At 53.2% G+C, this 24071-nt stretch overlaps 1 protein-coding gene across 1 annotated transcript; it reads left to right on the top strand.

Annotated features, from left to right (window-relative positions):
• The first annotated feature begins 11866 nt into the window (after window positions 1-11866).
• LOC140000177 (serine/threonine-protein phosphatase 5-like) lies at window positions 11867-19723 on the top strand. The gene is made up of 11 exons (XM_072029961.1): window positions 11867-11879; window positions 13346-13467; window positions 13587-13652; window positions 13770-13868; window positions 13977-14082; window positions 15016-15158; window positions 17477-17564; window positions 17669-17709; window positions 17814-17989; window positions 18817-18898; window positions 19359-19723. Exons 1-11 carry the CDS (start codon window positions 11867-11869, stop codon window positions 19419-19421), a joined length of 999 nt encoding a protein of 332 aa, XP_071886062.1. The 3' UTR covers window positions 19422-19723.
• The last annotated feature ends 4348 nt before the right edge of the window (window positions 19724-24071 follow it).

Here is a 24071-nt window from a genome sequence, read left to right as displayed (position 1 = left end):
CCTGAGGCAGGAGTAGCCCAGACTGTTTTACCCAGCATATTTTTTACATGCACTACAGGAACTTTATCCCCATCTACAGTACGTAACAGGTTTGATTGGGCAGGTCCAGCTCGGTTGGTAGATCCCCTAGTATTGACTAACCAGGTGGCCTTTGCCAAATGCGTATCCCAGTTTTTGAACGTCCCAGCGCCCATTGCTTTCAAGGTAGTCTTTAACAGGCCATTGTATCGTTCAACTTTCCCGGAGGCTGGTGCATGATAGGGGATGTGATACACCCATTCAATACCATGTTCTTTGGCCCAAGTGTCTATAAGGTTGTTTCGGAAGTGAGTCCCATTGTCTGATTCTATTCTTTCTGGGGTGCCATGTCGCCATAGGACTTGCTTTTCAAGGCCCAGGATGGTGTTCCGGGCGGTGGCATGAGGCACAGGATATGTTTCCAGCCATCCGGTGGTTGCTTCCACCATTGTAAGTACATGGCGCTTGCCATTGCGAGTTTGAGGGAGTGTGATGTAATCAATCTGCCAGGCCTCTCCATATTTATATTTCAGCCATCGTCCTCCATACCAAAGAGGCTTGGACCGTTTGGCTCGCTTGATTGCAGCACATGTTTCACAGTCATGAATAACCTGTGCTATAGCGTCCATGGTCAAGTCCACCCCTCGATCACGAGCCCATCTGTATGTTGCGTCTCTACCTTGATGGCCTGAGGTGTCATGGGCCCATCGGGCTACAAATAATTCACCTTTATGCTGCCAATCCAGGTCCACCTGAGCTACTTCAATCTTAGCAGCCTGATCCACCTGCTGGTTGTTTTGATGTTCTTCAGTAGCCCGATTCTTGGGCACATGAGCATCTACGTGGCGTACTTTCACAGCCAGGTTCTCTACCCGAGCAGCAATATCTTGCCACAATGCAGCAGCCCAGATGGGTTTGCCCCTACGCTGCCAGTTGTTTTGCTTCCATTGCTGTAGCCATCCCCACAGGGCATTTGCTACCATCCATGAATCGGTGTAGAGATAGAGAACTGGCCATTTTTCTCGTTCAGCAATGTCTAAAGCCAGCTGAATGGCTTTCACTTCTGCAAACTGACTCGATTCACCTTCTCCCTCAGCAGCTTCTGCAACTTGTCGCGTAGGACTCCATACAGCAGCCTTCCATCTCCGATGCTTCCCCACAATACGACAGGACCCATCAGTGAACAGGGCATATTTCTTTTCATTCTCTGGCAACTGGTTGTACAGTGGGGCTTCTTCAGCACGACCCACCTCCTCCTCTGATGATATCCCAAAGTATTTGCCTTCTGGCCAGTCCATGATCACTTCCAATATTCCTGGGCGACTGGGGTTTCCTATTCGAGCCCGCTGAGTAATCAGTGCAACCCACTTGCTCCATGTAACATCAGTTGCATGATGCGTGGAGGGGACCCTTCCCTTGAACATCCAGCCTAGTACCGGCAATCGGGGTGCTAGGAGGAGCTGCGCTTCAGTACCGACCACCTCCGAAGCAGATCGAACTCCTTCATATGCTGCCAATATCTCCTTTTCAGTTGGAGTATAGCGGGCCTCAGATCCTCTGTATCCCCGACTCCAAAACCCCAGGGGCCGACCTCGAGTTTCCCCAGGTTCTTTCTGCCAGAGGCTCCAGGTGGGGCCGTTCTCCCCGGCTGCAGCGTAGAGCACATTCTTTACATCTGGTCCTGTTCGAACTGGCCCAAGGGCTACTGCATGGACTATTTCCTGCTTGATTTGTTCAAAGGCTTGTCGTTGTTCAGGGCCCCATTCAAACTCATTCTTCTTACGGGTTACTTGGTAGAGTGGGTTTACAATCAGACTGTAATTTGGGATGTGCATTCTCCAAAACCCCACAACACCTAGGAAAGTCTGTGTTTCTTTTTTGTTAGTTGGTGGAGACATAGCTGTTATTTTGTTGATCACATCCATTGGGATTTGACGACGTCCATCTTGCCATTTTATTCCTAAAAACTGGATCTCTCGTGCAGGTCCTTTGACTTTATTTTGTTTTATGGCAAAACCGGCTTTCAGAAGGATTTGGACTATTTTCTTCCCTTTCTCGAAAACTTCCTCTGCTGTGTCACCCCACACAATAATGTCATCGATGTACTGCAGGTGTTCAGGAGCTTCCCCCTGCTCTAGCGCAGACTGGATCAGCCCATGACAAATGGTAGGGCTGTGTTTCCACCCCTGGGGCAGCCTATTCCAAGTATATTGGACTCCCCTCCAAGTGAAGGCAAATTGTGGCCTGCACTCTGCTGCTAGAGGGATGGAGAAAAATGCATTAGCGATATCAATTGTGGCGTACCACTTGGCTGCCTTCGATTCAAGTTCATACTGAAGTTCCAGCATGTCCGGCACTGCAGCACTCAGTGGTGGCGTGACTTCGTTCAGGCCGCGATAGTCCACTGTTAGTCTCCACTCGCCATTAGACTTTCGCACTGGCCATATGGGACTATTGAAAGGTGAATGGGTCTTGCTGATCACTCCTTGGCTCTCCAATTGACGAATTAGCTTATGGATGGGGATCAGGGAGTCTCGGTTAGTGCGATATTGCCGCCGGTGCACAGTTGTGGTAGCGATTGGCACTTGCTGTTTTTCGACCCTCAACAACCCCACAACAGAGGGGTCCTCTGAGAGACCAGGCAAGGTAGATAATTGTTTAATGCCCTCTGTCTCTAAGGCAGCTATACCAAAAGCCCACCGGAACCCTTTTGGGTCCTTGCAATATCCTCTTCTAAGATAGTCTATGCCAAGGATACATGGAGCATCCGGGCCAGTCACAATGCGGTGCTTTTCCCACTCATTCCCAGTCAGACTCACTTCAGCCTCCAATACAGTCAACTGCTGAGATCCCCCTGTCACTCCACAAATATAGATGGGCTCTGGTCCTTTATAGCTCGATGGCATTATAGTACATTGTGCACCGGTGTCTCCTAAAGCCTTATACCTCTGTGCACGTGATGTGCCAGGCCATCGAATCCACACAGTCCAATAAACTCGATTGTCCCTTTCCTCCCCCTGGCTGGAGGCAGGGCCCCCCTAATCCTGGTCAGAATCTTCCTCGGTTCTGTGTTTGAAGGACTGTCTGCTGGAAGTTGGAGCAGCAAACTTTTCAGAGAATCCCTTTTTCCTGATTGTTTTCTTTTGCAACTCACGTACCCGTGCCTCTAGGGTCGCGGTAGATTTTCCATCCCATTTTCTCATGTCCTCTCCATGGTCTCGTAAGTAAAACCACAGGGTGGCACGGGGTGAGTACCCACCATATCGTCTTCCTTGTGTGGGTGAACGCCTGCCCCTGACAGCTGAGACACTGCTTTGTACAGGTACGGAGGAGAATAATTTCTCTTCAAGTTGGTGAAACTTTTCAGAAAGTGTTTTCTCCCAGGTGTTCTCTTTCGGTCGTTGGACACTGGTTGGTTCAGGTTGGGGGGAAGATAGATTCTCTTTAAGTTGGTGGACCTCTTCAGAAAGTTTCTCCACAGCTGAGACGCAGGCCTGTAAGGAAGAGGAGAGACTTTCTTCGTACTGCCGGAGTTGTTTAGCCGCTTCATCCACTGTGGGTTCCTCATCCTCTTTCCAGGCCATTATTGCCAATGAGCTGGCATATGATGATGGTGCACTCCGTACAAACTTCCGCCACATGGGTCGTGTACACTTGACTTCATCTGGGTCTTTGGATGTTTGTCTGAGGTCTGGATCCTCATAAATCACTTCCCGTACGGCTAATTCCCTCAGGTACTGGATTCCCTTCTCCATAGTGGTCCACTTGCCTGGTAGACATAAAAGTTCTTCCTTGAAGAGATACCTTTCCCTCACAGCTGAGAGGAGACGCCTCCAGAGGCTGGTGGGTTGTGCTCCATCTGCAATTGCTTTGTCAACGCCGGCGTCTCGAGCAAGGGATCCCAACCGTCTGGCTTCCCTGCCGTCTAATTCCACACAATTGGCTCCAGAGTCCCAGCACCGGAGCAGCCAGGTGACAAGCTGCTCACCTATACAGCGACCAAAATCTTTTCGCACATCTCGTAGCTCACGCTCGTTTAGGCTTCGGGTAGTTACTGTTGCTTTTTCGGCATCCTCATCTTCCTCCTCCTGAATCCTTGATGGCCCAGCGTCGTCGTCATCTTCATCATCTTTATACCTAGTTTTGGCAGAAGCCTTACCTGGATTGGCAGAAGACTCTCTGCGTTCTAAACGACCTGAATTTCTATACCATATTTTCACCTTCTCTACAGGGGCAGCTTGCACTGCTACAGCTCGTTTCTCTGACTTTGTTACAGGGTCTGCCACAGGGGTTGGAATGCCCTCTGCAGGGGCAGCTTGCACTGCTACTGCTTGTTTCTCTGACCCCGTTACAGGGGTTGGAATACCCTCTGCAGGGGCAGCTTGCACTGCTACAGCTCGTTTCTCTGACCCCACTACAGGGGTTGGAATACCCTCTGCAGGGTCAACTTGCACTGCTGCAGCTCGTTTCTCTGACCCCGTTACAAGGATTGGAATACCCTCTGCAGGGTCAACTTGCACTGCTACAGATTGTTTCTCTGACACGGCCACAGGAGCTGGAGCGGCTGCAGGAGCTGGAGCTGGAGCAGTTGCAGGAGCTGGGACTGGAGTAGCGGCAGGAGCTGGAGCTGGAGCGGCTGCAGGAGCTGGAGCTGGAGCGGCTGCAGGAGCTGGGATTGGAGTAGCGGCAGGAGCTGGAGCTGGAGTGGTTGCAGGAGCTGGAGCTGGAGCGGCTGCAGGAGCTGGGATTGGAGTAGCGGCAGGAGCTGGAGCTGGAGCGGCTGCAGGAGCTGTAACTGGAGCGGCTGCAGGAACCGGATCTGGAGCGGCTGCAGGAACCGGATCTGGAGCGGCTGCAGGAACCGGATCTGGAGTGGCTGCAGGAACCGGATCTGGAGCGGCTGCCGAGTCCACCGTAGGGGTCACAGTGGCCGTTGGATCTGTCACAGGGCTTGGAGTGGCCGCGGGGTCTGTCACTAAGTTGATAGCAGTATCAATGGCAGCTCGATAGGCATGAGCCAGGCCCCAGCACGTTACAATGATTTGTGTTACTTTGGAACTGCCAGCATCATGACACCTTTTTTTCAAGCATTCTGCCAGTTTTTGAGGATTTTGCCATTGCTCAGGGGTGAATTTCCAACACACTGGGGGTGCCAACTGCTCTAGATGCCTGCCCATATCCACCCATACTCCCTGCCACCCACAACTATCCTGCCTCCGGGCAGATCTCCGGATGAGCTTCCCAAGTAGTTGTTTAACTTTAAGCAGAATCTGAAGTGCATTCATGAGGCAGAACAACAAGACTATGGTATTCTGAGTATCCCAATAATATTCAATATCTTGGAGAGCTATTTTGACAAGCTCAGGGGATAAGAGGGTGGTGAAGGAGGAAGGCAGAGTGATCCAGGAGGATACAGGGGTGGTGAAGGAGAAAGGGAGAGTAATCAAGTAAGAAAAATTATCTTCCCCTTTTCCCTCCACAGATTGACTCTCTAATGGAGAAAAACAATAGGTATAATTGCTAATAGTTCCCAAGATACTGTTTCCAAAGTACAGAGTCCACGATGTTACTGAGTATAAATACCAAGTTAGAGTCATGACCAGATATCTTATCGTCTCATAAGCCATTGCTATAATACTCAGTACCATAATGATCTGAAACCAGGGCCCAGAGAGGATAAACAACACTACAGAGAGAAAATACGGAAAATAATGTACTATAATACTCAATTTGGAAAACAGGCGCAGCAGAGTTGAGATTAAAGCAATCAGCATCATGACAAGTGACTATTAAGCAGGTCTAACCCTTACACCAATTTTAGTTTAACACACTCTGATCAGATCTGCCGTTATCTCAACCTTTCGGGCCCCACGTTGGGCGCCAAAAAGGCTGTCGTGGTTTAACCCGGCCGGCAGCTAAACACCACGCAGCCGTTCGCTCACCCTCCCCCCTCCCTCTCTGGGACGGGGGAGAGAAATGGAGAGTGAAGCCCGTGAGTTGAGATAAAGACAGTTTAATAAGACAGGAAAATAATAATAACAAAAATAATAATAACAATAATAATAATAATGATACAATGGTGATAATACGAAAGTAATAGTATGTACAAACAAGTGATGCACAATGCAATTGCTCACCACCCGCTGACCGATGCCCAGCCTAACCCCGAGCAGTCCGGCCCCCTCCCCCCAGCTAGCCACCCCTATATATTGCTTAGCATGACGTCAGATGGTATGGAATACCCCTTTGGCTAGTTTGGGTCACCTGTCCTGGGTCTGTCCCCTCCCAGCTCTTACTGCACCCCCAGCCTGCCCGTTGGCAGGACAGAGCAAAAGGCTGAGATGTCCTTGGCTTAGTATAAGCACTGCTCTGCAACAATTAAAGCATCGGGGTGTTATCAGCACTCTTCTCATCCTAAGCCAAAACACAGCATTCAACCAGCTACTAGGAAGAAAATTAATTCTGTGCTAACTGAAACCAGGACATCTATCCACCCCTTATTCCATACCATTTATGTCATGCTCAGGTTACACTCTTTTCCATACATTCTAATTAGTCACCTATAGTAATCATGGTAGTGATAACATACAGTATAATATACTATTTAACATGGTACAATTCAGTTCATGGGCTATTCTCACCCAGTATTAAATCTCCTTGAGGTACACACCGCACCTCTCCGTTCTTTTGCATCACCCACCAAGTGTATCCAGGTCCCTGAGCGAAAGCAATCCCACGAATAGGTTTGCCTTTTCCTGAGGCAGGAGTAGCCCAGACTGTTTTACCCAGCATATTTTTTACATGCACTACAGGAACTTTATCCCCATCTACAGTACGTAACAGGTTTGATTGGGCAGGTCCAGCTCGGTTGGTAGATCCCCTAGTATTGACTAACCAGGTGGCCTTTGCCAAATGCGTATCCCAGTTTTTGAACGTCCCAGCGCCCATTGCTTTCAAGGTAGTCTTTAACAGGCCATTGTATCGTTCAACTTTCCCGGAGGCTGGTGCATGATAGGGGATGTGATACACCCATTCAATACCATGTTCTTTGGCCCAAGTGTCTATAAGGTTGTTTCGGAAGTGAGTCCCATTGTCTGATTCTATTCTTTCTGGGGTGCCATGTCGCCATAGGACTTGCTTTTCAAGGCCCAGGATGGTGTTCCGGGCGGTGGCATGAGGCACAGGATATGTTTCCAGCCATCCGGTGGTTGCTTCCACCATTGTAAGTACATGGCGCTTGCCATTGCGAGTTTGAGGGAGTGTGATGTAATCAATCTGCCAGGCCTCTCCATATTTATATTTCAGCCATCGTCCTCCATACCAAAGAGGCTTGGACCGTTTGGCTCGCTTGATTGCAGCACATGTTTCACAGTCATGAATAACCTGTGCTATAGCGTCCATGGTCAAGTCCACCCCTCGATCACGAGCCCATCTGTATGTTGCGTCTCTACCTTGATGGCCTGAGGTGTCATGGGCCCATCGGGCTACAAATAATTCACCTTTATGCTGCCAATCCAGGTCCACCTGAGCTACTTCAATCTTAGCAGCCTGATCCACCTGCTGGTTGTTTTGATGTTCTTCAGTAGCCCGATTCTTGGGCACATGAGCATCTACGTGGCGTACTTTCACAGCCAGGTTCTCTACCCGAGCAGCAATATCTTGCCACAATGCAGCAGCCCAGATGGGTTTGCCCCTACGCTGCCAGTTGTTTTGCTTCCATTGCTGTAGCCATCCCCACAGGGCATTTGCTACCATCCATGAATCGGTGTAGAGATAGAGAACTGGCCATTTTTCTCGTTCAGCAATGTCTAAAGCCAGCTGAATGGCTTTCACTTCTGCAAACTGACTCGATTCACCTTCTCCCTCAGCAGCTTCTGCAACTTGTCGCGTAGGACTCCATACAGCAGCCTTCCATCTCCGATGCTTCCCCACAATACGACAGGACCCATCAGTGAACAGGGCATATTTCTTTTCATTCTCTGGCAACTGGTTGTACAGTGGGGCTTCTTCAGCACGACCCACCTCCTCCTCTGATGATATCCCAAAGTATTTGCCTTCTGGCCAGTCCATGATCACTTCCAATATTCCTGGGCGACTGGGGTTTCCTATTCGAGCCCGCTGAGTAATCAGTGCAACCCACTTGCTCCATGTAACATCAGTTGCATGATGCGTGGAGGGGACCCTTCCCTTGAACATCCAGCCTAGTACCGGCAATCGGGGTGCTAGGAGGAGCTGCGCTTCAGTACCGACCACCTCCGAAGCAGATCGAACTCCTTCATATGCTGCCAATATCTCCTTTTCAGTTGGAGTATAGCGGGCCTCAGATCCTCTGTATCCCCGACTCCAAAACCCCAGGGGCCGACCTCGAGTTTCCCCAGGTTCTTTCTGCCAGAGGCTCCAGGTGGGGCCGTTCTCCCCGGCTGCAGCGTAGAGCACATTCTTTACATCTGGTCCTGTTCGAACTGGCCCAAGGGCTACTGCATGGACTATTTCCTGCTTGATTTGTTCAAAGGCTTGTCGTTGTTCAGGGCCCCATTCAAACTCATTCTTCTTACGGGTTACTTGGTAGAGTGGGTTTACAATCAGACTGTAATTTGGGATGTGCATTCTCCAAAACCCCACAACACCTAGGAAAGTCTGTGTTTCTTTTTTGTTAGTTGGTGGAGACATAGCTGTTATTTTGTTGATCACATCCATTGGGATTTGACGACGTCCATCTTGCCATTTTATTCCTAAAAACTGGATCTCTCGTGCAGGTCCTTTGACTTTATTTTGTTTTATGGCAAAACCGGCTTTCAGAAGGATTTGGACTATTTTCTTCCCTTTCTCGAAAACTTCCTCTGCTGTGTCACCCCACACAATAATGTCATCGATGTACTGCAGGTGTTCAGGAGCTTCCCCCTGCTCTAGCGCAGACTGGATCAGCCCATGACAAATGGTAGGGCTGTGTTTCCACCCCTGGGGCAGCCTATTCCAAGTATATTGGACTCCCCTCCAAGTGAAGGCAAATTGTGGCCTGCACTCTGCTGCTAGAGGGATGGAGAAAAATGCATTAGCGATATCAATTGTGGCGTACCACTTGGCTGCCTTCGATTCAAGTTCATACTGAAGTTCCAGCATGTCCGGCACTGCAGCACTCAGTGGTGGCGTGACTTCGTTCAGGCCGCGATAGTCCACTGTTAGTCTCCACTCGCCATTAGACTTTCGCACTGGCCATATGGGACTATTGAAAGGTGAATGGGTCTTGCTGATCACTCCTTGGCTCTCCAATTGAAGAATTAGCTTATGGATGGGGATCAGGGAGTCTCGGTTAGTGCGATATTGCCGCCGGTGCACAGTTGTGGTAGCGATTGGCACTTGCTGTTTTTCGACCCTCAACAACCCCACAACAGAGGGGTCCTCTGAGAGACCAGGCAAGGTAGATAATTGTTTAATGCCCTCTGTCTCTAAGGCAGCTATACCAAAAGCCCACCGGAACCCTTTTGGGTCCTTGCAATATCCTCTTCTAAGATAGTCTATGCCAAGGATACATGGAGCATCCGGGCCAGTCACAATGCGGTGCTTTTCCCACTCATTCCCAGTCAGACTCACTTCAGCCTCCAATACAGTCAACTGCTGAGATCCCCCTGTCACTCCACAAATATAGATGGGCTCTGGTCCTTTATAGCTCGATGGCATTATAGTACATTGTGCACCGGTGTCTCCTAAAGCCTTATACCTCTGTGCACGTGATGTGCCAGGCCATCGAATCCACACAGTCCAATAAACTCGATTGTCCCTTTCCTCCCCCTGGCTGGAGGCAGGGCCCCCCTAATCCTGGTCAGAATCTTCCTCGGTTCTGTGTTTGAAGGACTGTCTGCTGGAAGTTGGAGCAGCAAACTTTTCAGAGAATCCCTTTTTCCTGATTGTTTTCTTTTGCAACTCACGTACCCGTGCCTCTAGGGTCGCGGTAGATTTTCCATCCCATTTTCTCATGTCCTCTCCATGGTCTCGTAAGTAAAACCACAGGGTGGCACGGGGTGAGTACCCACCATATCGTCTTCCTTGTGTGGGTGAACGCCTGCCCCTGACAGCTGAGACACTGCTTTGTACAGGTACGGAGGAGAATAATTTCTCTTCAAGTTGGTGAAACTTTTCAGAAAGTGTTTTCTCCCAGGTGTTCTCTTTCGGTCGTTGGACACTGGTTGGTTCAGGTTGGGGGGAAGATAGATTCTCTTTAAGTTGGTGGACCTCTTCAGAAAGTTTCTCCACAGCTGAGACGCAGGCCTGTAAGGAAGAGGAGAGACTTTCTTCGTACTGCCGGAGTTGTTTAGCCGCTTCATCCACTGTGGGTTCCTCATCCTCTTTCCAGGCCATTATTGCCAATGAGCTGGCATATGATGATGGTGCACTCCGTACAAACTTCCGCCACATGGGTCGTGTACACTTGACTTCATCTGGGTCTTTGGATGTTTGTCTGAGGTCCGGATCCTCATAAATCACTTCCCGTACGGCTAATTCCCTCAGGTACTGGATTCCCTTCTCCATAGTGGTCCACTTGCCTGGTAGACATAAAAGTTCTTCCTTGAAGGGATACCTTTCCCTCACAGCTGAGAGGAGACGCCTCCAGAGGCTGGTGGGTTGTGCTCCATCTGCAATTGCTTTGTCAACGCCGGCGTCTCGAGCAAGGGATCCCAACCGTCTGGCTTCCCTGCCGTCTAATTCCACACAATTGGCTCCAGAGTCCCAGCACCGGAGCAGCCAGGTGACAAGCTGCTCACCTATACAGCGACCAAAATCTTTTCGCACATCTCGTAGCTCACGCTCGTTTAGGCTTCGGGTAGTTACTGTTGCTTTTTCGGCATCCTCATCTTCCTCCTCCTGAATCCTTGATGGCCCAGCGTCGTCGTCATCTTCATCATCTTTATACCTAGTTTTGGCAGAAGCCTTACCTGGATTGGCAGAAGACTCTCTGCGTTCTAAACGACCTGAATTTCTATACCATATTTTCACCTTCTCTACAGGGGCAGCTTGCACTGCTACTGCTCGTTTCTCTGACTTTGTTACAGGGTCTGCCACAGGGGTTGGAATGCCCTCTGCAGGGGCAGCTTGCACTGCTACTGCTCGTTTCTCTGACCCCGTTACAGGGGTTGGAATACCCTCTGCAGGGTCAACTTGCACTGCTACAGCTCGTTTCTCTGACACGGCCACAGGAGCTGGAGCGGCTGCAGGAGCTGGAGCTGGAGCGGCTGCAGGAGCTGGGACTGGAGTAGCGGCAGGAGCTGGAGCTGGAGCGGCTGCAGGAGCTGGAGCTGGAGCAGTTGCAGGAGCTAGGACTGGAGTAGCGGCAGGAGCTGGAGCTGGAGCGACTGCAGGAGCTGGGACTGGAGCGGCTGCAGGAGCTGGGACTGGAGCGGCTGCAGGAGCTTGAACTGGAGCGGCTGCAGGAACCGGATCTGGAGTGGCTGCAGGAGCTGGGACTGGAGCAGCTGCAGGAGCTGGGGCTGGAGCAGCTGCAGGAGCTGGGACTGGAGCGGCTGTAGAATCCACCGTAGGGGTCACAGTGGCCGTTGGATCTGTCACAGGGCTTGGAGTGGCCGCAGGGTCTGTCACTAAGTTGATAGCAGTATCAATGGCAGCTCGATAGGCATGAGCCAGGCCCCAGCACGTTACAATGATTTGTGTTACTTTGGAACTGCCAGAATCATGACACCTTTTTTTCAAGCATTCTGCCAGTTTTTGAGGATTTTGCCATTGTTCAGGGGTGAATTTCCAACACACTGGGGGTGCCAACTGCTCTAGATGCCTGCCCATATCCACCCATACTCCCTGCCACCCACAACTATCCTGCCTCCGGGCAGGTCTCCGAATGAGCTTCCTAAGTAATTGTTTAACTTTAAGCAGAATCTGAAGTGCATTCATGAGGCAGAACAACAAGACTATGGTGGTCTGAGTATCCCAAGAATATTCAATATCTTGGAGAGCTATTGTGACAAGCTCAGGGGATAAGAGGGTGGTGAAGGAGGAAGGCAGAGTGATCCAGGAGGATACAGGGGTGGTGAAGGAGAAAGGGAGAGTAATCAAGTAAGAAAAAATATCTTCCCCTTTCCCCTCCACAGATTGACTCTCTAATGGAGAAAAACAATAGGTATAATTGCTAATAGTTCCCAAGATACTGTTTCCAAAGTACAGAGTCCACGATGTTACTGAGTATAAATACCAAGTTAGAGTCATGACCAGATATCTCATCGTCTCATAAGCCATTGCTATAACACTCAGTACCATAATGACCTGAAACCAGGGCCCGGAGAGGATAAACAACACTACAGAGAGCAAATACGGAAAATAATGTACTATAATACTCAATTTGGAAAACAGGCGCAGCAGAGTTGAGATTAAAGCAATCAGCATCATGACAAGTGACTATTAAGCAGGTCTAACCCTTACACCAATTTTAGTTTAACACACTCTGATCAGATCTGCCATTATCTCAACCTTTCGGGCCCCACGTTGGGCGCCAAAAAGGCTGTCGTGGTTTAACCCGGCCGGCAGCTAAACACCATGCAGCCGTTCGCTCACCCTCCCCCCTCCCTCTCTGGGACGGGGGAGAGAAATGGAGAGTGAAGCCCGTGAGTTGAGATAAAGACAGTTTAATAAGACAGGAAAATAATAATATCAAAAATAATAATAACAATAATAATAATAATGATACAATGGTGATAATAGGAAAGTAATAATAGTATGTACAAACAAGTGATGCACAATGCAATTGCTCACCACTCGCTGACCGATGCCCAGCCTAACCCCGAGCAGTCCGGCCCCCTTCCCTCGGCTAGCCACCCCTATATATTGTTTAGCATGACGTCAGATGGTATGGAATACCCCTTTGGCTAGTTTGGGTCACCTGTCCTGGGTCTGTCCCCTCCCAGCTCTTACTGCACCCCCAGCCTGCCCGTTGGCAGGACAGAGCAAAAGGCTGAGATGTCCTTGGCTTAGTATAAGCACTGCTCTGCAACAATTAAAGCATCGGGGTGTTATCAGCACTCTTCTCATCCTAAGCCAAAACACAGCACTCCACCAGCTACTAGGAAGAAAATTAATTCTGTTCTAACTGAAACCAGGACAAGTGAGAACCTTGAGGAACTGCAGGGGGGGGGTCCTGAAGGTTCTTGAGGGACCCACGAGGTCCCCGTGGTGGTCTCGGAGTCCCCGCGAAAGTCACCAGAAGAGTTTTGGGGTCCTCAGGAGGGCCTTGGGGTGCCTGCGAGCACCCCAACTTGTCCCCGTTGTCCCCTTGTGTCACCAGCTGCCGGGGGGGGGTTTTTGGGGGGGGGGGCTTGTTTTGCAGCCATCGAGGACGAGTACAGCGGCCCCAAGCTGGAGGATGGCAAAGTCACGCTTGCTTTCATGAAGGACCTGATGCAGTGGTACAAGGAGCAGAAGAAACTCCACAGAAAATGCGCCTACCAGGTGCCCCACTTCTCCCAACCCCCCCCCAAGCCCCTCGGTGGGGACAACCCCGTCCCCGGAGTGCCACATGTCCCCCGTTGTGTGTCCCCCCTGTCCCCGCTGCCCGTTTGCCCCAGCAGATCCTGGTGCAGGTGAAGGAGGTGCTGGCCAAGCTGCCCACCTTGGTAGAAACGACGCTGAAGGAGGTGGGTGCCCCCCTCGCCGGGTGCTGGGACCACCTTGTGGGGATGGGGGGGCCATGTGGAGGTTCCCCCCCCCAAAAAAAAAAAACTCTGGGTGGTGACGTTTGATCCCAAACGCAGACGGAGAAGCTGACGGTGTACGGGGACACCCACGAGCAGTACTACGACCTGCTGAACATCTTCGAGCTCAACGGGCTACCCTCCGAGTCCAACCCCTACGTATCCCCCCCCCGGCCGAGGGGACGGGTGGCGGGGTGGGGAAAAGGGGAAAAAAAAAAAAGGGGGGGGGGGGGAAAGTTTTTTTTTTTTTTCCTGAACCACCCGCAGATATTCAACGGGGACTTCGTGGACCGCGGCTCCTTCTCGGTCGAGGTCATCCTCACGCTTTTCGGTTTCAAGCTGCTCTACCCCGATCACTTCCACTTGCTGCGAGGTAACGGGGCCACCGCGGGTGCTGGGTGTAATGGGGCAGGTTGTGGGGTTACGTTGAGCAGCCCTGGCTGTGGGGTTTTGTCCCCACATCCTGGGATTGGGTCCCATGCCTGGGGCCACAAGGCTGTGTGCCCCGCTCTTGGCTGCAGCGATGGGTTTTGGGGACTCGTCGCCTGTCCTGGGTTTTGGGGACTCGTTCCCTGTCCTTGGTTGTGGGGCTGGGTGTTGGGGACTTGCCCCTTGTCCTGGGTTTTGGGGCCAGGTTCTGGGGACTCGTTCCCCATCCTTGGTTGTGGGGCTGGGTTTTGGGGACTTGCCCCTTGTCCTGGGTTTTGGGGCCAGGTTTTGGGGACTCGTACCCCATCCTTGGTTGTGGGGCTGGGTTTTGGGGATTTGCCCCTTGTCCTGGGTTTTGGGGCCAGGTTCTGGGGACTCGTTCCCCGTCCTTGGTTGTGGTGTTGGGTTTTGGGAACTCATCGCCTCTCCTGGGTTTTGGGGACTCATCTCCCATCCTTGGTTTTGGGGACTTGCCCCTTGTCCTGGGTTGTGGGGCCAGGTTTTGGGGACTCGTTCCCCGTCCTTGGTTGTGGGGCTGGGTTTTGGGGACTTGCCCCTTGTCCTGGGTTTCGGGGCCATGTTTTGGGGCCTCGTCCCCTGTCCTTGGTTGTAGGGCTGCCACACGTCCCCTGCCGCAGCGCCATGCCCCGTGTCCCTTTTGGGGTCATCCTGGGGCTGCCCCATCCCCAGGATTCCCTGAGCCGATGTCACCGGTGCCTCGTCCTTGCCCCACGTCCCCGTCCTCCACCGAGAGGCCTCGCTCCCCCTGGCTCCCCCATCCCACATCCTCAGCGCCTCGCCCCCTGTCCCGGCTGCCTGGCGTGTCCCCAATCCTCGGGGCTGATTTTGGGGGCCCCCCCGCTTCGTGTCCCCCCAGGGAACCACGAGACAGACAACATGAACCAGATCTACGGCTTCGAAGGGGAGGTGAAGGCCAAGTACACGGCGCAGATGTTCGCCCTCTTCAGCGAGGTCTTCGAGTGGCTGCCCCTGGCCCAGTGCATCAACGGCAAAGTGCTGGTGGGTCACCCCGGGGGGGGCTGGGGGGGCTGTCCCCGGGTGGGTGGGGGGGCATTGGGTGTCCCCATGTGGGGTCCTAGGGGGGCTGTCCACATTTGGGGCTGGGGGGGCTGTTTCTATGTGGGTCTGGGGTTGTCCCTGTTGGGGTCGGGGTCTGGGGGGGCTGTCCCCATTTGGGGCCCGGGGGTCATCCCCATTTGGGTCTGGGGGGCTGTCTCTGTGTGGGTGGGGGGCATTGGGTGTCCCCATGTGGAATACTGGGGAAACTGTCTCCATTTGGGGTCCAGGGGTTGTTCCCATTTGGGTCCAGGGGGCTGTCCCTGTGTGGGTGGGGGGGCATTGGGTGTCCCCATGTGGGGTCCTGGGGGGGCTGTCCCCATTTGGGGTCCTGGGGTCATCCCCATTTGGGTCTGGGGGGCTGTTCCCGTTTGGGTGGGGGGCATTGGGTGTCCCCGTGTAGGGTCCTGGGGGGTCTGTACTCATTTGGGGTCTGGGAAGGACCTGGGAGTGATGGTGGACAGTCGGCTGAATATGAGCCAGCAGTGTGCTCAGGTGGCCAAGAAGGCCAACGGCATCCTGGCTTGTATCAGAAACACTGTGACCAGCAGGGCTAGGGAGGTGATCGTCCCCCTGTACTCGGCTCTGGTGAGGCCGCACCTCGAGTACTGTGTTCAGTTCTGGGCCCCTCGCTACAAGAAGGACATCGAGGTGCTTGAGCGGGTCCAGAGAAGGGCGACGAAGCTGGTGAGGGGCCTGGAGAGCAAGTCCTATGAGGAGCGGCTGAAGGAGCTGGGCTTGTTCAGCCTAGAGAAAAGGAGGCTCAGGGGTGACCTTATCACTCTGTATAAGTATATTAAAGGAGGCTCTAGCGAGATGGGGGTTGGCCTGTTCTCCCATGTGCCTGGTGACAGGACGAGGGGGAATGGGCTAAAGTTGCGCCAGGGGAGTTTTAGGTTAGATGTTAGGAAGAATTTCTTTACTGAAAGGGTTGTTAGACATTGGAACAGGCTGCCCAGGGAGGTGGTTGAGTCACCATCCCTGGAAGTCTTCAAAAGACGTTTAGATGTAGAACTTAGGGATATGGTTTAGTGGGGACTGTTAGTGTTAGGTCAGAGGTTGGACTCGATGATCTTGAGGTCTCTTCCAACCTAGAGATTCTGTGATTCTGTGATTCTGGGGGTCGTCCCCATTTGGGTCTGGGGGGTTGTTCCCGTGTGGGTGGGGGGACATTGGGTGTCCCCGTCTGGGGTCCTGGGGGGCTGTCCCCATTTGGGGCCTGGGGGTCGTCCCCATTTGGGTCCTGGGGGCTGTTCCCGTGTGGGTGGGGGGCATTGGGTGTCCCCGTGTAAGGTCCTGGGGGGGGGCTGTTCCCATTTGGGTCCAGGGGGCTGTTCCCGTGTGGGTGGGGGGGCATTGGGTGTCCCTGTGTGGGGTCCTGGGGTCATCCCCATTTGGGTCTGGGGGGCTGTCCCTGTGTGGGTGGGGGGCATTGGGTGTCCCCATGTGGAATACTGGGGAAACTGTCCCCATTTGGGGTCCAGGGGTTGTCCCCATTTGGGTCCAGGGGGCTGTCCCCGTGTGGGTGGGGGGCATTGGGTGTCCCCGTGTAGGGTCCTGGGGGAGACTGTCCCCATTTGGGGTCTGGGGGTTGTCCCCATTTGGGTCCTGGGGGCTGTTCCTGTGTGGGCGGGGGGGCATTGGGTGTCCCCGTGTAGGGTCTTGGGGGGTCTGTCCCCATTTGGGGCTGGGGGGGCTGTTCCTATGTGGGTCTGGGGTTGTCCCTGTTGGGGTCGGGGTCTGGGGGGGCTGTCCCTGTGTGGGTTGGGGGCCTCCCCTGTGTTGGTCTGGTGTTTCCCAGTTTGGGTCTGGGGGGCTGTTCCCATGTGGGTCTGGGGGATGTCCCTGTTGGGGTCAGGGTCCTGGGGGGTGTCCCTGTTTGGGTTGTCCCCGTTTGGGTTGGGGGTGTCCCTGTTTGGGTCGGGGGCTGTTGGCCGTCCCCATGTGGGCGGGGGCCTCCCTTTTGTTGGTCAGGTGTGTCCCAATTTGGGTCTGGGGGGTTGTCCCTGTTTGGGTTGGGGGTGTCCCCATGTGGGTCCGTGGGGGCTGTCCCTGTGTGGGGTGGGGGCATCCCAGTTTGGGTCTGGGGGGCATCCCCACGTGGGTCTGGGGGCTGTCCCCATTTGGGTCATCCCCCTTTGGATCCAGGGGGCTGTCCCCGTGTGGGCTGGGGGTGTCCCTGTGTGGGTTCGGGGGGGGGGGCTGTCCCCATTTGGGTCTGGGGGTGTCCCTGTGCCCACCTGCCTGCACCCCCCCCCCAGATCATGCACGGCGGCCTCTTCAGCGAGGACGGCGTCACCCTCGACGACATCTGCAAAATCGAGAGGAACCGGCAGCCCCCAGACTCAGGTGGGACTCGGGGCTTAGCGGGGGGGTGTCCCCTGTGTCGTCCCCCCCCCCACCCGCTGTGGGGTTTTGGGGGGGGGGTCCCTAACCCTACACCCCCCCTGCAGGTCCCATGTGCGACCTGCTGTGGTCGGACCCGCAGCCGCAGGTGAGTCGATCCCCACCCTACAACCTCGGGGCTCGGTCCCCCCAAAATAACCCTTGTTGGGGGGGGGGTTGCGTGACGGTGACGCCCCCCCCCCCTTTTTCCAGAACGGGCGAACCAGCAAGAGGGGGGTGAGCTGCCAATTCGGGCCGGACGTCACCAAAAGTTTTTTGGAGCGCAACCGCCTCGACTACATCATCCAGAGCCACGAGGTCAAGCCCGAGGGCTACGAGGTGGCCCACGATGGCAAGTGTGTCACCGTCTTCTCCGCGCCCAACTACTGGTGAGTGGCACTGGGGGGGCAGTGCCACCCCCCCCTCCAGCTCCGGGGGGACCCGCGGAGACCCCCGAGCTCCTCCTGGGATAGCAAGGGGCTGGGTGGGTGAGGGAAAGGCTGCGGGCGTGGAGTCCTTGGTTTCGGGAAGGGTTTTGGCACCGTTTCCCGCAGTTTTGTCCTCAAAAAAGGGGCTGCTCTCGGCTGGGACTTCTTAATTGGGTTAAAAAACGGATTATGGATGTTAGGACCCCCGGATTATGGATATTAGGACCCCGGATTATGGATATTAGGACCCCAAATTGTGGATGTTAGGACCCTGGATTATGGATATTAGGACCCCAAATTGTGGATGTTAGGACCCCGGATTATGGATGTTAGGACCCCCAGATTACAGATATTAGGACCGCAGATTATGAATGTTATGAACCCCCCGATTATGGATATTAGGACCCCCCGATTATGGATATTAGGACCCCCAGATTACGGATATTAAGACCCCACATTATGGACATTAGGACCCCCGGATTATGGATTTTAGGACCCTCAGATTATGGATATTAGGACCTCCAGATTATGGATGTTAGGATCCCCAGATTTTGGATATTAGGACCCCGGATTTTGGATATTAGGACCCCTGGATTACGGATATTAGGATTGGGATGGGCTGCCCAGGGGGGTGGCGGAGTCCCCATCCCGTGTCCTCGTGTCCCTATTTTTTGGGGGATTGGGTGGGTTTCGTGCCCCCACCCACCCCCAGCACCGCTCGGCCTCGCTGCCCCCCCTCTGCGGGGTCCTCTCGGTGTCCCCCAATTTCTGTGTCCCCCCCCCCCCAGTGACCAGATGGGCAATATGGGCTCCTACATCCACCTGCGAGGCGGCGACCTGCGCCCCGACTTCCACCAGTTCACAGCAGTGGTGAGTTTTGGGGGGGGGCCCCAAATCTGAGACACCCCCCCCGGGTAACCAAAATTCCCCCCAAATCCCCCCAGCCCCCTCCAAAATTTCCAGCCCCCCTCTCCCTCCTTTTCCCAGCTTGGGGTGATTTTTTTTTTTGGGGGGGGGGCGGGAGGGGATGCTCGTGGGGGTCGTTAGCAGGCTATGGGGCAAACGGGGGGGGGGGGCGATGGGGGCACAGGAGGGTTTGTGGGCATGGGGGGGGCTTTGAGGGGCTGTGGGGGGGTCTAGAGGGAGCTATGGGGGGGGGTTCGGGGGGGTGTGGGGGGCTATGGGGGGGGCTTTGGGGGAAGTCGGGGGCTTGGGGGTGACTTTGGGGGGTGCAAGGAGGGGGTGGGATTTGGGGAAGGGGGGGGCAGTTTCAGGGGTGCCCCCTCTGGGCCCCCCAACCCCATTTTTTCTCCTTTTTCCGCCCCCCCAGCCTCACCCCAATGTCAAGCCCATGATGTACGCCAACACCCTGCTGCAGCTGGGCATGATGTGACTCCCCCGCGGCACCCAGGGGTGCCCCCCCTCACCCCCCCCGCCCCCACCGCACCTCCTCCTCCCCCCCCCCCAGGGCGTTTTTAATATATTGGAAGATTGTATTTATTCCTCCCCTCCCCCCCCCCACCTCCTCCCAGTGCTCCCAGTTTGGGGGCTGCTCTGGGGAGGGGGGGGTGGCACTTGGGGGGGGGGGGGGCTGCTGGGATCTCCTCCCTCCCCCCCCGGAGGGGGGCTGCTCCCCCTGATAAGCAATAGGGGGGGGGGGGCCGTGCCCCCCGGCTGTGTCGTCCCCCCCCCCCCCCCCAGGCCGGGCGGTTTTACTGTCTGTAATTAAAGATGTTAAAATAAATAAAGTTATTATTGTAAAGCGGGGGAGGAGCCGCCTCAATTTGGGGGGGGGGCATTGAGGGGGGGGGGATTCCCAAACATGGGGCAGCTTCTAGATCTTTCTCACAGAAACCACCCCTATGGCCCCCTGCCACCAAAACCTTGCCAATTAAACCCACGACACCGAGAAAAAAAAACAAATTCCGGTCCCATTGAGATTGGAAATACGAAATTCAATGAAATCTTTATTATTATTATTTATCTTTATTATTATTATCATTATTATTATCTAATAATAATAATTATTATTTATTTTTATTATTTTTATTTATTTATTATCATTATTATTATCATTATCATTATTACTAAATTTGGAAACCCAAATTTGGAAGCCCTTTGCTATGGGCTGACTTCATTCACACGGTCAGGAACCAAATCTCAGCTGCTGCATTTTCTGGCCTGTGTGAAGCTGACCCCGAACGTCAGCCCTCAGACACTTGCAAAATGCGTCCAGCAACCCCAGGGAGAACAAAGATGTCCTTTGAAGGGGACCTCCAGGAAGAGCTCTCCTAGAAAAATAAATGACCAAGATCTCTGGAAGAGCAGGATTTTCCTCCAAAACGACGGCCTCTTCTCTGGATCAATGGAGCCAGCTGAAAAAGTGGGGTTAGAAAACCCAGGAAAGGAAGTTTTTTCAGGAGGTAAAGACTTCGTGGCTGGGTTATAAAACCGTGCTCCGTCTCCTATAGTTGCTGTCGTGTACAGCCAAGTGTTTCCCTCTCTCCATCCATGAGATTGCCCACGAGCTTCCGGTGACCTCCCAAGCAGAGATCTTGAGGACTTTTTATTTCTAGGGTTGGTCACCGTGTAACGGGCAGGCTTCCTCCAAAGCTTTGCGTGTCACGTTGCGACTTTTCTCGTTTTAACCTCCCAGAATTGCGTCTCCACAGAGCAAAGAGCCTTTTGGGGGTCAACGTTTCCCCCAAGGGAAATACTCAGCTTTCCATTCCAAGCATTCCTCACAGGTTGCCCAGCGAGGTTGTGAAGTCTTGCATTGTCTGGATTTAACCTGGCACAACTGCAGCTGCTTGTCATAGAGAGCCCTTTTTGTGCCAGCATTCCCCCCCCACAGAGGATATTCTTGTATGTAATCCTGTAGCTTCGGTGTTTTTCTTTTAAGCCATTAGACCTTCATTTTTTTTTTCTTTGTGGGTCTAGAATCAGAACACGCAGCAAATAGGAGGTGGAGTGGAGAATGGCAGGCAGGGTGCCACAACCCCGGCAGGTACCTGGGAACTTCGGGTGGCCTTTGGTGGGGTGCTTTACAAAGGGCACTGTGAAAATCGGGCACCAGCAACAGCAACTTGAGTCCATGTTCGGTCAGAAAAAAAAAAAAAAGAAAGGATTGCATAAGGAAGACGCACCTGCAAAAATGATTCAAGCTAGAGGTGGTGAAGGAACAGCATTTCACCCACACAGCAAGAACCCAACAGCTTGCAGAAGGAAAAACTTCTCCTTTCTGTTCATCAAAATCAAACCAGCCAAGTCCTTCCCTTGTTTAATGTCTTCCTGCATCGAGTCCTAGTTAAGGGTTTCAATAATGCAGCTGTTGGATGCTGCTTCTCAACCAGGTATTTAATGCCATTTCATCCACAGAATTGCAGAATCCTAAAGGACCCTAAAGATAATTTAACTCCAACCCCCCTGCCACAGACAGGGACATCTCCCATTCGATCAGGCTGCCCAAAGTCCCACCCAGCCTGGCCTTGAACACCTCCAGGGATGGGGCATCCACAGCTTCTCTGGCAACCTGGTCCAGTGCCATCTACCAGACTAACTTCTTACCGGGGGAATAAGCAAACAGTCCTAAGCAAATAAATGAATCAATAAAATCTTTTATAGAGCAAATCATTCCCGAATCAAGATTTAAGCGTTACCCATTTGTAAATGTGACAAAATCTTGCAACGCTTCTGTACTGAGTCTGTCTGGGAAGGACTTCTTTGTCTTCACAGCAGCTTCTATGGTGCTGTGTGTCCTTCTTCTTCCACTTTTCCTTTGCTTAAGAATTTTTATCTCAACGCACAACTTTGGTTGCTTTCCTTCTCTCCTCAGTGCCACGGGATGTGGTTGTGTGGTGCTTAGCTGCCTACCGGGGCTAACCAACAGCGTCACAGTCCAGTGTTGCTCTTGCTGACCCAGCCGGAGGCTGCTCAGGAAGAACCGCTTGCTCCCTGCATGCTGCGATGATAAATATTTCCCCAGCTCTTTGTATCACCCCTAAAAAAGACTGGCACCCCACATGTGCATTCGGCATGCTCGTTCCCATTATATATTTTTGACAGAGGAAGATATTTGCAGAGGGACTGTCCATGAGCAGTGGCCCAGATCTTGTTCTACGCTGCTGTCCCTTCTTTGGGGAATCCATTTCTTGTGGTTCCAGGGGAAGGACTGGAGCTCAGCCCAGCTCCTACAGCTCCCTCTCAGCTCTGTCCTGCAGGTTTGGGCAGTGGGGGGGTTCACAGAGCAATGCTGTCATTTGTCCATGAAGTCTACGGTAAAGGTGGCGTAGTGATGAATGCACCTTCCAAGGACCACTCGCTGGAATGGAGCTGGTCTTAACGAGATAGGATTTAGTAGCTTAGTGGGTAGTATTGGTGATAGGAAGACGGTTGGACTAGGTGATCTTGATCTTGAAAGGTTGTCCTTTCCAACCCTATGTTTCTACGATTCTACGATTCTGTGACAACCTTGGAGAAGTTGTCAGGATGTCCTATTCCTAGCAGGGCACTGGATAACTAAACCCAGTCCCAGAGAGCTTGAGCAGATATTCTCACCGATACTGGAGGTATTTGTGATCACAGAATCACAGAATTTCTAGGTTGGAAGAGACCTCAAGATCGTTGAGTCCAACCTCTGACCTAACGCTAACAGTCCCCACTAAACCATATCAATATCCCTAAGCTCTACAAATCTGGCTAATATTCCTCCCTGGGTAACATGCTGATTGCCATGGCATTCTCCCTGTCCAGAGGCTTGTTCTGTGCACATGGTCTGTTTATGAGCTGGTCGCCCACACGCCCTACACAGTCAGCACAGGGACATGAGGTCCTCCGCATCCTACCCTGCTGTGGAACGAAGGGAGGTGTGCCCATGGTCCCCTGCCGAGGCCTTCCCACCTGGCTGAGGACCTGGGGATCTAGCCCAGGTGGAGATACTTCCAGGCAAGACTTCTGGAGTTAGGTGCGCTGAATCCTAACCTTATGGCAGGAGAGGGAAACTGAAGAGGCCTGATTCGCCTGCCCATCCATGGATTTCCACTGTAGTACTGAGTCGCCCAGACAAACAGCTGTGAGAACCCCCCCTTGTGATTTGGGTCTCTTATTGCGTTTTTCAGAAGTAGTCCTAAAACGAAGTATTAAATGACCTCAGACACAAGGAGTGGCCCTGTGCCACCCCAGAGAGACCCGGGCCTTGCAGGCAGAGTGCCTGGTGCTCTGTGTGATGAGGGGTTGGGGAGACGGCAAGAGATGGGGGACGGCACCTCCGAGCTGGGCTATTTGAGCACAGTCCTGTGCTTCTTTCTGAGGAGAGCTCCAGACCCTCTTCCCATGCAGATGTTTAACTGCTGCTTAAAAATCCAGGGCTGCACTGCACTGACCTCTGTTTGGCTACGTGTTGGGATTCCTGACAACGTGGCCTCCTGTGGGATGCTTCCCCTCAGGAGGCACGAAGGAGGGAGCCGAGTCTCCACCTCCCCAGCCTGTTTCTTCAAGCCCCAGTGCCAGGCTTGCAGTGGGGAAGAGGGACAGGGGCTGAGCTCCTACTCCTCCCTCCATTCCTGCACCAAGAGAGAAGGAGATCTGCAGCCCCCGCTGCCAGCCTGGCACCTGCGCTGCCTGCAGGTAAGAGCCAAGCAGAATCCTGCCCTGGATAACGGTGCTCAATCCACCGGGGGTGCCCACAAGCTAAGACCCTCTGTAAAGCCATGATTGTGGCTGAGCACAGAGAGAAGGGGCACACGGGGTCATCACGGGGCTGACAGGCTGCAGTGTGGTGCAGTGCATCCGTCCTTCCTGGGAGAGTGAGTGCTCATCACCTCCTCATCGGTGTGCAAGGGAGATGCTTGCCTGGGCAGGTGGCAGAGTCCTGCTGAAGGTCAGTGAACACCTCTTCCTCCTGCAGCCGGCGGGTCAAAAGCAGCAGGAGGAGACATTGACTTGGAGGAAGTTTTAAAGGTATTTTCCTCACCCTTTCTTGCTGCGTCTTGTCTGATCCGGGATTGCACTGACTTGTGGTTAACGACGCATTAAAAACTGAAGC

Source organism: Anas platyrhynchos, chromosome 33 (genome assembly GCF_047663525.1).
Source record: "Anas platyrhynchos isolate ZD024472 breed Pekin duck chromosome 33, IASCAAS_PekinDuck_T2T, whole genome shotgun sequence".
In the NCBI taxonomy this organism is placed as follows: domain Eukaryota; kingdom Metazoa; phylum Chordata; class Aves; order Anseriformes; family Anatidae; genus Anas; species Anas platyrhynchos.
The sequence above is the reverse complement of the archived record's forward strand: the minus strand, read 5'-3'. Positions and strand labels throughout refer to the sequence as shown.